General features: G+C 42.6%; 1 protein-coding gene across 5 annotated transcripts in view; it reads left to right on the forward strand.

Annotated features, from left to right (window-relative positions):
* Nucleotides 1-16,334, forward strand: part of ncam2 (neural cell adhesion molecule 2) — a 327,503-nt gene that overhangs the window by 235,078 nt on the left and 76,091 nt on the right. For all 5 annotated transcript variants that reach the window (XM_084347060.1, XM_084347062.1, XM_084347061.1 and 2 more), the window contains 3 exons: nt 5,601-5,807; nt 11,354-11,497; nt 14,026-14,163. In XM_084347060.1, coding sequence (XP_084203186.1) covers nt 5,601-5,807; nt 11,354-11,497; nt 14,026-14,163 — 489 coding nt within the window. The remainder of the gene's footprint in view (nt 1-5,600; nt 5,808-11,353; nt 11,498-14,025; nt 14,164-16,334) is intronic.

A 16,334-nucleotide genomic window follows, 5' to 3' on the forward strand; every position in this document is an offset into this window, starting at 1 on the left:
TTCTTCTTCTTAAGGAAATAAACTATATAAAAACCTTAATAGAGTAGCTGGGAAACGTGTTGTCCTACAGCTGAACCAGGCTGTATTCTCAGCTCATGAAAAGTCAACATTTATAAATATATTTAGCCGCCAACACTTAGATACTTTAGTAAAGTTATAAATGCAGGACTATTTTCCCTTGACTTTCCCATCAAGACTGAGGAGCGTACACACATAATGTATTAGCGCATGTGGAATAACCTCTGAATGCTCTGAGTATTCATTCTCCAAACCCTTTTTATCTTTTGTCCTCACAGCGAATCATGTGGCATCTATTCAAAGATTCTTGCTTTTACATGAAAATGTGCGAGACGTCCCTTTCGCAGAATTAGCATTTATTCACCACCTCGCTGCGCAGAATAACCTTTTTGTTATACCCTCACGCCGAAGCACTCTAAAAAGATGTTTTGCAGCGAGGGTTTGAATTGAGGCTGTTGCAGGAAGGGAGAAGGAAAACAGCGAGTGGGAGGCGGGGAGAAAAAACCAGGTGAAGTGAGCTGCAGAGCAGGAGTTAGGGGACGGCTGGAGAGATTGTCTTTGGAAAAACAGTCAGCTCTAAGTGGTCTGCGAGAGGGAGAGAAAAACAGCTATTGCATTTGTGTCACCTTGCACCTCGAGTGAATTCATTTCTCCGTTGTTTGTTTTCATCACAGTCGGGGCAAAGGTCAAAGACATCTGCTCGATTAATGCGCAGGGGATATAAACAGCATCTGCTTGTCCACAACATCATTATGGTGTATGTTGAGTGAGCTGTATTATATGGAAATGTGAAAAAAAAAATAAAAAAAATAAGACAACATGAGATAAGATAAGCCTTTATTGATTCCCACAGGGGAAATGACAGTGTTGCAGCAGCAGAAGAACAGATAAATAAAAAAAGGAAATATATATATAATCAGAAGTATATAAAATCAGAATGGAAGCTATAAAACTAATTAAACTCAAACGTACAAGCAGTATACATACAGTACAGTTACTCATACTATTTATGCACTAACTGGTTGGACCACAAACCTCCAAAACAGCTTCAGTGCTCATTGGCAGAAATCCTGCCAAAGTCTCTGGAGGTCTCTGGTTGAACGTTATCCACAATAATAATTTCGCCTCATTTGATGTTTTAATGATGATGTTGGAGTCTGCGGTCCAACGCGACAATCACAACTTACCCTGCTGTCTTTGTGAACCATTTTTGTGGAAACGGCACCATGGAGCTGTTCAATCCAAGTGGAAGGAACCGCCAAAACAACATGGTGGGAAAGCCTTGAATTGTGACCAAATGCAGAGCTTGGTTTGCGTTAATTGGTCCTAACGATTGGTGAACTGAGCCAATAATGGCAAATGTCAAGTATTTGTTTGATAATGCGCAAAATCCCCCTGATAATGATGCATTTTGAAGTTGGGAGAAAATGGTATATTACATTATAAGTGTCATCAACATCACAAGTACAAACCATGTTGAAGATGTTTGCTGTGCTGAGAAGTTAAATTATTTTGTTTCCTCGTGTTGTATACACTTCTGGCTTATAATTAAAGGTCCAATTTCTCAGAAAGTTGATTTTTGAGTCTCATTCCCAACTCGACCTACAATCCCAAAGCGTCAATGTTTAAGGAGTTGGGATTGAGACTCAATAATCAACTTTCTTACAAATTGGACCCTTAAGCTGGTAAGCTCCAGCACCAGAAGTATCACTCATAACCATTTCCACAGTAAAATCCCCAGGAAACTCGTGGAAAGAATATCTATTACAATTCTGGCATAATTTCAACATTCATCACACAATTGAGTCAGCCCTGGTGCGGTGGAAGCATTTCACACTAAGGTTGTTGCCTGTATATGACTGAATACAATACTCAGCAGGTGTCAGCAAAACTTACCAACAAATGTCAATCAAACACAGAAGCACATAATTATAAAGGTAATTTTCTTGTTTTCTGATGCAGAATAGGTCTCCTGTCAGGATTAAATGAACCTGAGCTCATGGCGGAGCAAATAAAGAGGTTGATAAACTGGTGTTTAGGTGTTTGTTTAACCTCCCCTATGACTGTGAATGAAGTGGCAGAGAGCCAGAACGAGCGTTTGGCTGAAAATAAAACAGAGGAGGCTACAAAGCCAGCCTCAACGGTCCAACCAGATCCAACAGCTATTATGTTTCCATGTGGTTTTTCTTCTAAACACAGCAGGGACGGTCATATTATGTGTCCCAGCTGACCTACGTTTGGCCAGACATTAGAGTGGACGGAGATGGAAAGGGAGACAGAGATAGATATGTTTGATAAATTTGACATCATGTTGAGTTATGCACATATACATGCTGACCAGTGTGATCCCTCCCTGCTCAGCTCTTGTTTCTCTCTTAAGATCTACTTCCCCGAAGATCTGAATCAATTACTACCAGGGCTCCGGTGCCAGCCACCGTGGGGACGAGTCTTTCGGGTTGTGCTCGGCTAATTTTGGCGCCATGGGGCACGTCTAGTCAATAATCCGCCTTGTGCAGGGTTGTGTTTGTTCTGTATTTCAGCTGTTTTATATCGCTCCCTCACTGCTACGGAGGATCATAAACCTTCTGGATACAAAGACCTTCCAGACGCAAAGCCTTGTTGCTTGGCCTGCTCTTTTTCAAATTTTATTTCTGTGTGCGGTTCAAAATCAAGCTGAAACAGATTGGGGTCGTAGGTTTCATCAGCAGATAACAAAAGCCGACGATCAAACGCAGCGCCGCTCTGTAGATGTTTTGCTAGCACCTACGTAGAAAAGCGATCGAGAGTGATCTTTCCACTCTACTGTCAGAGGAGTCAGTCATTCAGCGTTCCCTTTTGCCAAGAATCAGTAATAATGCCAGAGCTTATGCAGATTTTAAGAGCAGTTTGACAGAATTTTCCACCAGCTATTCATACAGTTATAAGACACAGAAGGAGGCAGGGCTGAGCGTGGAAAACAGGGCAGCATGCTACGCACTCCTGTCTCCTCAGATCATCTGTGAAGCAAATGGCCTGTCACCATGCTAGCTGCATCAACTTTAACATATTTAGCTGTCTCTGCTGTCAAAAGACAGTAAAATGGTGAGGGGCGATAACATTGTAACGCTAACAGGTATAAAGAGACGCCTGTAGCGATGCTAGACACTTATCTCTTCCCCACAAGTACCCACATGAACCGCGAGGCTCCGGTGGGAAGCGACGTGTGAAGGAAAGCAGAGAGACGAGGAGAATGGCTTGTTCTGTAATATGATTTTTAGCAATGCTTCCTGTTTGATTGCCTCATCAGATTTGTTGGCCTTGAAACTAACGAGCAGCAGGCACACACGCCAAGGATATGATGCTGATGGTTGTTGGAAACATTGTGATGACGATCTGTGTTGGCCTGCTGGGCTGTGAGTTGGAGCCTGCGTGTTTTTCTATGATGCAATGTGCAGGCATCAAGAGGCGCTCTTCTAAAACAGCTAATTTATCATGATTTACCTTTATGTACTGGCGAGCCATCAAGCTGAGAGACATAAGCTATTTACATAAGTGTTCATGCTGGACAAATATGTGTCCAGCAGAATCCTGGCCCACTTCGAGCCTTCTCCTCCTCACGGTTCCACCTGAGAGCCCTTGAGATGAATCATCCCAATCCTCTGCTGCCGGCTGCTGAGCTGCTGGAGGTTAAAAACTTTGCTCAAGGGCATCTTGTCGATTGTCACTGAAGGGAAAAGAGAGCATTCAAACTGCCGGCTTCCTGCTCTCTCTCTCCCTGTGGGTTATCTCTCGCCACAGGCGCTGTTTACTAAACTCGACACACGTGTCACGAACTTTTACTACTTCCATTTTCCGATCTTTTTGTTCTTTTGCAGGCTTATTTGAATCGAGTCAGGTCGCCTGTCTCTAAGGGACAGGACAAGCCTCTGTCCATCTCCTCTCTGGTTCAAGGCTCTGGTTGATTGATAGGCCACGTAATGGCCCTCCACACTGACACTTTTATTTGCAGAATTTACAGGCAGAGGGCACCTGCTGCTTGCAGATGGCCCTATCATCTCCTCCAGTAGCCAGATGAGTTCACGTTTCACGGGCTACATATGGACGCCATTTTAATCAGGGTTCAGGTTCGCTTTGGATCAGGCTGCTGTCGTTCTCTGTGTGTGTGTTTGTATATGCGCATAATCTTGGAAATGAAAGTGGAGTTTACAGCCTACATATGTCCCTGTTCCTTTACAGACTTATTAGCTATGTAAATCCAAGATTATGACATAATCATATAATTTCAGGCCGTCTGTTCCCTCAACAAGTTCCAACAACAGAGCTGGATGGTCCTTAGCTGTTCAGCAGACCAAAACAAGCAGCAGTGCCAGAGTATTGACATGTAAAACCTTAGTGAAATATATGAGAATGAAAATGGGAAACTCATTCAATGGCAGCGCTGTGTTTGCACACATCAGCGCCAACATTAAATCCATTGACAGCTGAAGTGATTAATGTTGATCATCGTGTTCCAATGCAATGTTCTCACTGTGGATACCACTTGACACCCACCACCCACCCAAACCCCTACGTAGACCACGTGAGCAACCTGGCAATGGCTAAGTTCTGCACCTGCGTGGAAGGAAATAACTGTCCATACCACCAGATAGCGGTAGTCTGTATTCGAATCCTCAAACAGAGGCTCAGGACTGCGGATATACAAACTGTTGTTATGATAAAGCAGCGTTTTTTGACACCACTTACGCTAATGCAGCCCCTTTTAATCTGATAAAAAAGGTGCAACTGCCACTGAGTTAGGGTTAGGGTTAGGCCAACTGTTGGCCTGGTGTGTCAGGGCCCTGAAGTCCAACTGAATCTTAATGGATGCAAATGCACAGGAAAATATTAAAGCAAGACTTTGCGATCAAGTAAACATGGCTCTAAGCATCCTATTTACCTGATTCGGACCTGCTGGGTTTCTTCAGCCAAGAGCGTCGCTAAATACAGCACAAGCAGATGGTTTAGCGCAAGTTTGTTGACTGGGCCCCCTTAAATAACCTCTTGCAGGAATCAATCCAGCCTTTGGATCTCAGTCGGCAAAACTTTGCTTTCTAGAAAGTTCTGGGCAGAAGGGAGTAAAATATTTGAAACAGTACATTTGACACATAAGCTGCATACACAAAGCACGAAAACCGACCATCTGTTTTTCCAGACTTATTGCATGCTGAGCATCTTTCAGGCTGACTGACTTCGTGCCAAGCGAATGTCACTCTTGGGCAATCCAATATTTTCACAAATAATCTTGGGACTGGGAGGTTATAGGCTCAACTTATCAGACCAATTTGGAAAGTACATTAAGCTGCTTGAAGTCAACAAGAGGCAACTTGTTGCAAGGGGAGTAATAAATGTCTTCAGGCAGTTAAATGTCAACAGCCTTTCTGAATAGATCCCAGGTGTGTGTGGGAGTAATACTGGAAGCATCTCTGTTCTGTGCATGAATGTAAACATGAAACAGGAAGCTGAATTTTTTACACTCTCCTGCCTTTCCTGGTAAAAGAGAGTAAAATTCACTCATCATGATCAGTTTATTTTATCTCTCTCTCTTTCTCCGACCTTGCTCCTAGCTATTGGCGAGCCAGTGAGGCTGGAGTGGTACAACCCTCAGGGCGAGCGCATCGTGCCCTCCAAGCGAATGGCACTCCACACGGAGACGTCACGATCCAGGCTCATCATTTACAACGCAATCATCGAGGACGCCGGTATCTACCGGTGCCAAGCCACTGACGCCAGCGGCCACACCGAGGAGGCCTCGGTCGTGCTGGAGATCTACCGTAAGCTTGACAGATAATGTGCACCCACACACATTTACACATTTGCCTGCAGATGCTCTGCGTTTGCCACCTGAAGAGAAGTAGACAGGGAGACATGAAGGGAATAAACCTCTCACATTAGTGTTTGATCGCAGGGATAGCCAGCCCTTTCCTATTCCCAGCCTCGGCGCAGCCACGAGCTGCAGATCCATGTGAACCTTTTGACTTTGTGTGTGGGCTCTTGTGTGAGTGTGCGTTACATTCATTCTTGTGATTAAAGTATAATGACAGCTAGTAATGCCGTGGGACTGGGATCCTGCCAGGCATAATGAGGAATGTGGCACTGAGGCTAACCCGCCTTGCTGACCCATCACTATTTCTCGGGCAAAACTTAATGTTACGAGGCAGGGCTGGCTCAGTGGTTACAGGGACTGTCCAATCGCAGGTCCCATCCTCACGCTGAGCAGTGAATAAACCGCCATTTGTCCTGTTAGAGTGTCCTTGAGCAAGATACAACTTCAACCCAAGCAGCTCATTCATGTGATTTGCTGAGAATTGGAAAAACCATGTGGGAACAGAACTGTAGCAACACTGAGATCATGTTCTCGGTGTATTTCTTCTAAAAATGTAGAGATTTTAGCAACCTGGGGTATGAGTTAGGTTGCAGAACTAAAATGGAATCATCCAATAAAATCATTCTTAGTATTTCAGACGTAGACTTTATATTTGATGTCCTGTAAAAAGCTTTCTTTTGAGTGTTGTGTAGACTTGGCGCTGTCCCTGCTGTTGCACAAAAGACTCCAACGCAGTTTCGCTCACAGTCGAAACACTTTCCTTTGGTTACGCATCACCCAAACCGAAGAGCAAGTTATTTAGTTTCAAAACAGTGGTTTAAAGCCGTCTATGATCCACCATTGGACTTGCCCTCACAGGGATGAATAAAGGTGTATTGAATTGGATTTACTGCAACAATATGGATGTGAAAAATGTATGTTTCAATGCGCTGATGAAATCCTTGTGTCCAGTCCTATCTTTCTAAATGGAGTTTGTTTTTGATAATGATTAATGATGATGGAATAGTTTTCCTTCACCCTCATTCAGAGAGAGAAAGAAATAGAGGAACGCACAGAAAAAATACTGACCTTCCCCTGTTGTGTATATTTTCCATGTCTATGAAAGGAAGGTACGACGTCAATATGACAATCCAAGGATTATTTCCAGTTCTGTTTTTTTCCACGCTTGTGATGTGGAAAACATCGACTCAAGGTCTACTGGGCGTAACACATGGAAACGACAGCTTATTTTATAAGCTGGTCACAGAACAGCCCAGTAAAGAGAGCACAAGTCTAACTAAACTAAATTTAGTGGAAATTTTACATTTATCATCATAATCTTCTGATGTCTGTTATGCAACAGGTTCTAGAGGATGTCCTGGACATGTTTCCAAGCAAAAGCTGGTCAAAGTAAAATTCTCCACAGACTTTAATAATGTAATTGCTTGTGAATTACCAGTGAGATGTCACCACAGTAACTGCTGCCTAGTGGCTTCCATCTACAACCTGGATTAACATTATAATGGATGCAGAAGGTGTGTGTACACTGACATAAAAACCAAGTGAAGTCTGAGATGCGAATAACCCCTCTGTATCTCAGATACACTGGGACTTTGATCAGGAGACTTCCCCAAGTTTAATTGGAGAAACGTCAAGGTACAGGGATTCAGTTCACACACACATGCACGCACACACACACACACACAATTACATGTATGTGCACACACTCTGGAAATCATCACCCGCTGTGTGGTTGCCTTTTTCATCCTCGCCCAGTGAACCATTAGGGGAGACATCACAGCCTCAATCACACCTGCCACCACTCAGCCCTCGCCTCATTCACCACATAACCAGCTCCCTAAAACCATTGTTTCCATGGCAACTGGGCGTCACTCACTCGGGCCCCTCGGTGCAGATTGCATGTGCAGCATGCGGATGAAAACCTGCCTAAAGCTCCAGACAGCCATTCTGCCAGCGCACAGTGGGAGCAGGCGAGGACTCCTTGGGCGGTGCACGGGCCCGTGTGCTACAACATGTTGTACATGAAATTCATGACCTGTGGGAGGGAATGTGTTGACATCCTCTCAGTAGCTGCTGACATCTCCATGATGGCTGTTGTAATAATGCTACATACAGTGGCAGATAGGTCTTAAATCCAAAACGGGTGCCTAGAACTCAGACAAGCATTAAGAAAAGCTGCTTGCTGGCTTCCCTGGTCATTGGCGCCAGGGATAGGGATGCCTGTTGGTCGGTTGGTCCACCACTTAAACCGACTGAAGTTAACAATTAACAATTTTCGATCAATTGCCAATAAATTTAAAACTTATACATTTCCCACATATTTTAATGATCCCCAGACTTTTTCTCCGGCACCACATTTTAGGCTCAAATGTTTCTACAAACGTTAGACTCATTGCCATGAAAATTCGTGCAAACATTCATGCTCCCCAGGGGATAAATCCCAATTGTTCCTGTTCATTATCAGCTCAAGATCTAACCTTGTCGAACACTTTGGTCAATGACCAGTACCTGCAAGTCTCAACTATAAATTGTGTTAATGATTAGCAAATGTTAATATGCTATAATCATCATCATTTCAAAAGGCCTGGCAGCATTATCGTCGTTAGCATGTAGCATGCTGACATTAGCATTTTGCTCCGATCATTGCTGTGCCTAAATACAGCCTCACAGAGATGCTAGCATGGTCTTGCTCTTAGATCAAACTCTTGCTGTCCCACACAGAAGATAATTCGCTGACAGCAAAATGTAAAAATTGCTTTGAATTAGCTGCAGCAGCCACACAAGGTGGTGGAAAATTCATAATAAACTAAGCCATTGCGATGTCAGAGCCAGCTCCTTTCATTTCCTCTTAGTTTATTAATGGACAAAGCAATAATGCTGCACAAACCCGTTTTACCAAAACCAGCAAAATTGGTCGATAAAGACAGGAACAAATCTTCATTCCAGTTGAGAGAGGTCCAGGGAAATTGGCTCGTCGACATATCAGACAGTTATCCTCCCAGTGATGTGTAGGCGAACGACGAAAGAGAAACTCCGGAGTACTGAGTATATTCTCAATTCGCCAGTGTCAAGTGTGCAGTAGAGTGTTACTCTGGAGAGGATGTTTCCCTTACTGATTCTCTTGTAGAGCAGAGTGACAACAAAAGAGAAAGGAAATGAATACAAACAGAGGGAACAAGTGACACCAGAAGTGTTCAGACCTGAGACAGAGACGGAGTGAGTGAGAGAGCAACAGATCCTGGAAATAAAAAGAAGAACACAAAGGAGGGGGGATGATAAAAAACCAACAGAGTGGATGACAAAAAACATGCAAAGGCATCCTTGAAGTTAATGAAGACACTGAGATGCCAGGCACGTTCACAGGCGGAGGGTGCAGTCGGGGAGAGAAAGCTCATTTTAGGGAGCAGCCTGGCATAAATCACACAGCAAAATGCTAATGCTGAAGTCTCGCTAACGGAAGGGACTGATAGGGGAGCTGTCGTTGATTTATTCACACCTTCGCAATACAGAACGCAGATGATAGCAGGTGGTTGCAGGGTGAGCGATGCCAGCTCCGGCACACATCAAAGTACGCTATCCGAACAAAAGCCGAGGTTCGAAGAACAATCACGTGCTGTTTGTGGAGAAGTGCTGGTCCAAGAGCGGTTTCCTCATAAAAAGCAATTTGTCAAAGCACCAAATGTTTGTCAAGACACTGCTTCAAACCGGCACAGGGTGGAAACTACTATTTAAGCGCTCTCTTCAAAACAGGATAAAGTGAGTCAAAGGCTGCCTGTGTTCTTGCCCAATTTGGCAAACAGAGAGGCTGCACAATATCTCAGTTCATTGATTTTTTTTGTCATGGTTGTGATTGGCAGCAAGTAAAATGGCCACCCTTCTGTCTCCTGCGCCGTCTCACCAGAAACGCTTTATCTGTATCCCAGAGAACTGTCAAAGCAAGATTTAGCTTTTGTTTTATTTGCTTTTAGAGTGCATGCTGTTGCTCAAATTCCTGTGAACTCTGTGAATCGTTTCTCATGTGCCTGTTTCTTAATACTTTATGTCTGTATTGTGAGGCTTTACGTCACAGCTCATGGACTGCTGCATGGTTTTTATGGATGGCAATGTTGGTCTGTCTATTATTTTGTTCAACAGTCCACCGCTTTTGCCCAGACTGAAATATATTAAGATGAATTGACAAATGATCCTTTCGCTTGTTATTCATCACCGTCATCAGGTCAGATTTTTTAATTTGTCCAGTTCTTTTATGACCAAACACAAGCAAAACTAACACCATTACCATCATTTAGTGGTCAGTAGTTTGCGTTTGGTGCTATTAAGTAGAGTGAGGAGCAGATACTTGGTTGAAACGAGTATCCAGTACAGAAAATATATTGTTATATGAGTATTATCCAAGTAAAGTAAGATTTGTTGGAACCTTGAAAATAATGATAAAAAGCGCAATTTTGTGGCAGTTCTGGCAGTTCAGTTCGAAACATATCAATTCCAGGTTTAAATTAACAACATCCGCTTAGCCACTCCCATATTTGGTTTAAGCCCCTCCCATTCCGGGTTTAAGCCCCACCCATTCAGAGTACAGATATGGATACAGATAACTTAGTTGGTTGAACAGATACAGATAATGGTGTACTCATGCAGCCCTAGTAATTAGCAAATGTTAGCAAGCTAGCACACTAAACTAAGATGCTGAACATGGTAAACATGCGTGCTAAAAGAAAAATCAAGGCCAGCACTCCCACTCTCTCTCACGTTTCAGGCAAGATGCTGTTTCTTCAGCGTGTGTTCTGGCAAATTCACAAACATGCCTGCTAAACATAAGCATTTAGCATTGACATTGTTAGCATTTCGCTCAAAGCACTATAGTGCCCATGCAAAGCTTCACAGAGCTACTACCACCACTGTAGCCTCTTTGTCTTTTTATAATGTCACGCTCACCTTCAAGCAATCTAAGACCAATAAGAAATATTGAATTTGAACCAAGTGGCACAAAGGCTGTTAACATCTTTCAAACTCAAAGTTTAAGAGCAGGGTCTGGTAATATACTGGCAACCTTTAGTACTACCAAAACTAATAATGTATTCTGAGAAGGAGATTTTTTTTTTTTTTTCTTCACTCAGTTTTATTTCTATTTCTTGCAGCCAATGTTCTAGGGCTTTTCCTGACAGTAATGCATGGTACCAGGTGTCCAAATAGAGGCCAGCCCAGCGTTTACCCCTGCATTATCAACAAAACTACCTCAAAAAGGCAACCACACAACTTACTAGATGCCACCCTGACAGAAAATTGGAGGGAAATGTTTTTTAAAGTGACTTTTTCAAACCCCTCACCCCAAATTCTGCCTCAAAACAGTCATACATAAGCGACCCATAAAAGCACAGCAGTTTTATTTTAGTTTTTATTTTCCTTTTGATGTTCAGACCTGTATTTAATTGTCTGCTCTGAGTGCTCGCAGAGTAAAGAAAAAAACCTGCTCCATCTCGTTTGATCTCACAGAGAGGCTGACGTTTCGGGATGTTCAGTCACCGCAGGAGTTCCGCCACGGTGAGACGGCGGAGGTGGTGTGTGATGTCATTAGTTCGCCGGTCCCCGTGGTCGTGTGGTACTACCAGGACAAAGAGATCACGGAGGAGCACCACAGTAAGTTCTCGTGACCTTATTTCACAATTAAATCACTTCATTTACTTTGACTGCTGTTATTTATGATATGTTTATTCAATATATTTTCTGCCATTTTTTTCTTTTTGGAGATGATTGAATTGGAGGAGGGATATATTTGCATAGATAAACATACTTTTGTAAAGTAAAATAAGGTTATTACTGGTTGATTTGCTTAAATTGTGCTCAAAGGTCAGAGTAGTTTAGTCGTTCAGAAAACAGATAAATCAGTGGAGCTGCAAGGTGTTAAAATGTTATTCCCTGAAGAAAATAGGTGTAATATTAAATAATGAATTTCATAAAAATGAAATTCTGTTTTATTAACCTGATGCTCTTATTAGTTAATTACTTAATTATTACTTAATTTCATTGTGAAGATTAGAGAGAATTAGTAACTAATGATTACATTATTAGTAATTAATGACTACCGAGTAACTACTCAGTATTATGTTTCACTTTACTTGAAGGTGGACAATAAGAGTAACTAATGATTAAGTAGTCGGTAATTAATAACTCTACTTGGTAACTACTCAGTATCATGTTTTGTTTTACTTGTGGGTGCACAAAAAGATTAGCTAATGATGAAGTAATCAGTAATTAATGAGTTCATGATACTCAACGGCTGATTCCTAAAGTTAATCATTACTTAATGATTCATTAATATAGTATCTTCCAGTCTGTTCTTTAGTAACTCATCGTTATCTGCTATATAGTGCAAGAATCGCAGTTATTCAGGAATTACTCATTATTCATTAAGTAGCAAGTCGTCCCTGAGTAACTACTCACATGTTTGTGTTTGACTTTGTTGCTTTCATTGAAGGCCATGAAACCATGTTTTTACCGTCAGCTTCTTAGTCGGAGTGATGGCGTCTAATATGAACACAATGCAACAAAATCGTTTTTACTTTCTTTTCTTCTTTTTACTTTCTTTTACTATCTTGATTTCTGTATTGTGAGTTTTTCTCTTTAGTTTTTTACTTGTTTGAGTCAGGATTTAGAAATAAATCCAACCAGTAGTCCTGAAAAGATTAGCTTGGTTTTGAGTGTTTAATTAATTAATGCTCAAGGTAGTTTTTTTTTTGTTTTGACAGTTGTTAATTCAGCCATAAATATTCAATGATATCAAGCAAAGACTAACACTCAAAAACAAATTTTCTGGGGCTTTAAAGACTGACGTTTGTAGTTTAATTAGCAGGGTAGGTATGAAGTATTGGATGGAGGCGCTTCACACAACATTGCTCAGCAATATCAAACTATGTAACTGATGTTGATTGTTCCAGAAGTAGATCATGATGGTAATAAAAACTGCAAGTAAGCAGCAATCTCAAGAGGATTACATTACAAATGTAAACCTGCCAAACACACTCGATTATTGAGAGAGAAAAACGCTCATTGAAAAGAAGTGCTAATGTGCCAAAAATACTGTTCTCTAGGAAATGCTGTTTCCTTCTTTTGTGTGGCTTCACAATAAGACAAGGATATCAAATGCTATGAATAGAAACCCCATCAGCCCCGGAGGAGGCGCGTAACTTGGACGGAAACCATGTTAACAAGCGAATGAGAGAATGGATTATGGAGCAGTTTGATGGTGACATTTGAAGATGCTGCATCCCAGGAGATGAAGTGCAAAAGAGCTATTTCCATCAGATCGGTTTATAAAAGCTGCAAACGACAATACAGTAATTCACAATCGCATTGTCAATCATGTTCTGTCCAATTTGATCTTGAGCTGATTTTTCAAGCGTCTCCCTTTTAATCACACCCCTTTCAGCTGCTTCGGTGGTGTTAAATATCAGGAGGGTGGTCTGTTTAATTTGTTTAAGAAGACAGACAGAGGAAGAAGGCACTCAGAGGACAGATTCGCTTTCAGTAATATTATTTTCTGATAAAATAGCTGGAACCAGCACACTTGGATTCATTATTTCCTCCCTGATTTACAACTCTCTACACCACTTCCCCATCCTCTGTCCTGACAAAATGCATGCCTGAACACTGATTAGAAAGAGTGACCCCTTGAATCTGTCACGTTTTCTTAATTGAAATTCAAATCTTCAGAGCCACAGTGATGATGAAACATGAAGAAGAAGCGATCTTTTTTTTTTCCCCCCTCTTTTTTTTTTAATCATTTCACTCTAATTACAATGCGTGGTTATAAATATCTTTGCTTGGGAGAAATGAGATAGGGGCCTCATCACTCCTGGCCAATCTCATAGCGGCCACAATGAGAGAGAGAGACCGCAGCCGATTTGAAACTGTAATTGCGTGAGTGTTTATCTATGCAGACTTTATCAGGTAAATGTGCTGGAGTGAAGATTGACAGTCGAGCTACTGAGGAGTGGAGATGGCAATTTTCCACTGCTGTTTTCCTAACTTTCTTATCTCGCCTCTCTCTCTATCATACACTGTTGTTCTTTTGTCGTTCCCTCCTCCCCGCTCTCTCTCTCCTCTTCCTGTCTTCGCCTGACTTCCCGTCCGTCCTCCTCCTCCTCCTCTTCGCCCGTGCTGTGAAGGCAGGTTCCAGGTGCTCGCAAACAACAACCTGCAGATCCATCAGGTCACCAAGGCTGACGAGGGCGTGTACCGCTGTGAAGCCAGCGTCGAGGCCCGTGGCGAGATCGACTTTGTGGACATCGCTGTGGTGGTGAACGGTGAGTTACATTTTGAGTCAGTACAATACAGTGCAGTGCTTAAAAGGGGAGACTTTTTATGCCCATGAAGCAAGATTTCATGGGCAAGGTGCTGTATCGTAGGCAAGTCAAGTTGCCTACGGTACAGCACCTAGATTTATCAGCCTCTTGGTTTTGCTGACGTTGAGCAGTAGATTGATCTCTGCAAGATTGTTGATTTCCTCCTGATATGAACTCTCGTCGTTGTGTTCAATGTGGCAAATGTCGGTGGTGTCGTCGCATACATCAGTTCTCTTGACCTTTGTGAGTGCATTCATCAATGTACAGTGTGAACAGAAAGGGGCTGGACACACAGCCCTGGGGTGCTCCGGCGTCGAGCGCTACCGTAGAGGAGGTGCGACTGTCAATCCGAACTGTTTGACATTTGCTCGTGAGGAAGTCCAATATCCAATTGCAGAGAGTGTTACTCAAGCTGAGTGTTAAGTTGTCCAAACAGCTTCATGGGGATGAGTATTTAATGCCAAGCTGAAGTCAACAAACAGCATTGTGATTAACCGTTGTTATTTCCAAGGTGCGGGAAGACTGAGTGGAGGGCAGTGGATATGGCATCCTTTGTGGATCCGTTGGTTCTGAGAGCATACCGGTGATGGTCCAAGCTGGCAGGGATGTTGTCTTTGATTTGCTGGAGAACCAGTTTCTCAAAGCACTTGTTAGGTACAGGGATGATGGTGGCTGTCTTGAAGCAGGTGGGGACGGTCTTACGTCAGAGTTAAATGTTAATAAAGTCAGTATTAACATCATTAGACGTTTAGATTGTGTATTGGTTACTAGGAGATTAAAGTGTTTTCTTACAAAGACATTGTTGTGGCTACTTAATTAGAGGCCCAATATTAAATACTAGCCCCTTCTACTTTTAGTCTCCCCTTGCAAGGCACTTCGGAAATTTTTGTTTCACAAGATTGGGTTATTTTTTGTGGCACACAAGTATCCTCAGCTCTACCCTTTTCTCTAACTTTGGATTTATGCTTACTGAAATTGAAAAAGCTAGATCTTATTTTGTGATTTTACAGGTTACAGGTGGTACTTTATCTTAGCCTTTACTTTGAACCGAACATTCTTGTTCTTGTCAGGGCTGAAAATGCTCAGGAGGAAGACGTCTTGAATGGCTCAAAACCGCACAGCACTCTTGTAAACCAGCAGCGGGATGACTTTTGTTGCAGAGCATAATCCTCTTACAGTGACATAACCCAGTAAACAATCTTGTTTCTGAGTTGCTGCTGCCACACAAATATAACCGTCTTCGTTGACCCATTTCAGAGCTTGTTTACAGTGTTTTAATCCTCTGCCGAGTCAGGTCAATGATTTTGATTACAGCATCGACTGATGTGCAGAAACTGAGCTGAGTTCATTTTGAATGTGACCTTGGGTTGTAGCATCAAAACACAGTGGTCAGCTTTGACAGATTCAGCTCCACTGACTCAGATAAGTTCATCATTGGCACACTTACGGCACCATCACTCTGCTCTTTCTGCCATCACTGGTGTGATCTTTAAAAAAAAAATTCTTTAGTGTGATTGAAAATTTCAATTAGCGATGGCTTTGGGCTCTGTGGCCCAAAAATCGACGGATGTCATTTTAATTTTCTCATTTGTCCTCATTTACAGTGAGTCACCTGAGACTGCTGAAGTGATTGAAATGTGATTTCACTAAGGCCACGAGCGTCCTGTAACGCTTGAACAGCTGCAATATTGTCTCTGCCTATGTAATTCTCTCTCACCTAATGTAATAGCAGTGCGGCCCTCCGCCCAAAAACCATGAATTGCGTTCAATTTAGCACACCACTTACCTCACTTCTGAGGAAGATCCAATAAGCCTGCTCAATGAGGCACAACCTATTATTACAGAGACACGACACTTGCCATGTGGTGCTGAGACGGGACAGTCTGCAGAGCGCTTTGCTGTGTGTCCTGAGGAGCGCACACTCTCCGAGGGACTTGAAAGTGAACTTCACTTTGCCTCGAGGAGACTCATCCTGTCCGATCCTGAAGGCTCTCACGTTTAAGCTGAGCCTGGAGGAGACAAGATCTGATTTGTGGAAAACACCATTTGGTCCGCATGCTGCCAGGCAATGGGACATCTGCTTTCTTCAGCAGATATCTCTGCAGCACTCACAATGCATGGATAAACCAGAC

Source organism: Pagrus pagrus (assembly GCF_965226575.1).
Source record: "Pagrus pagrus genome assembly, chromosome: 24".
In the NCBI taxonomy this organism is placed as follows: domain Eukaryota; kingdom Metazoa; phylum Chordata; class Actinopteri; order Spariformes; family Sparidae; genus Pagrus; species Pagrus pagrus.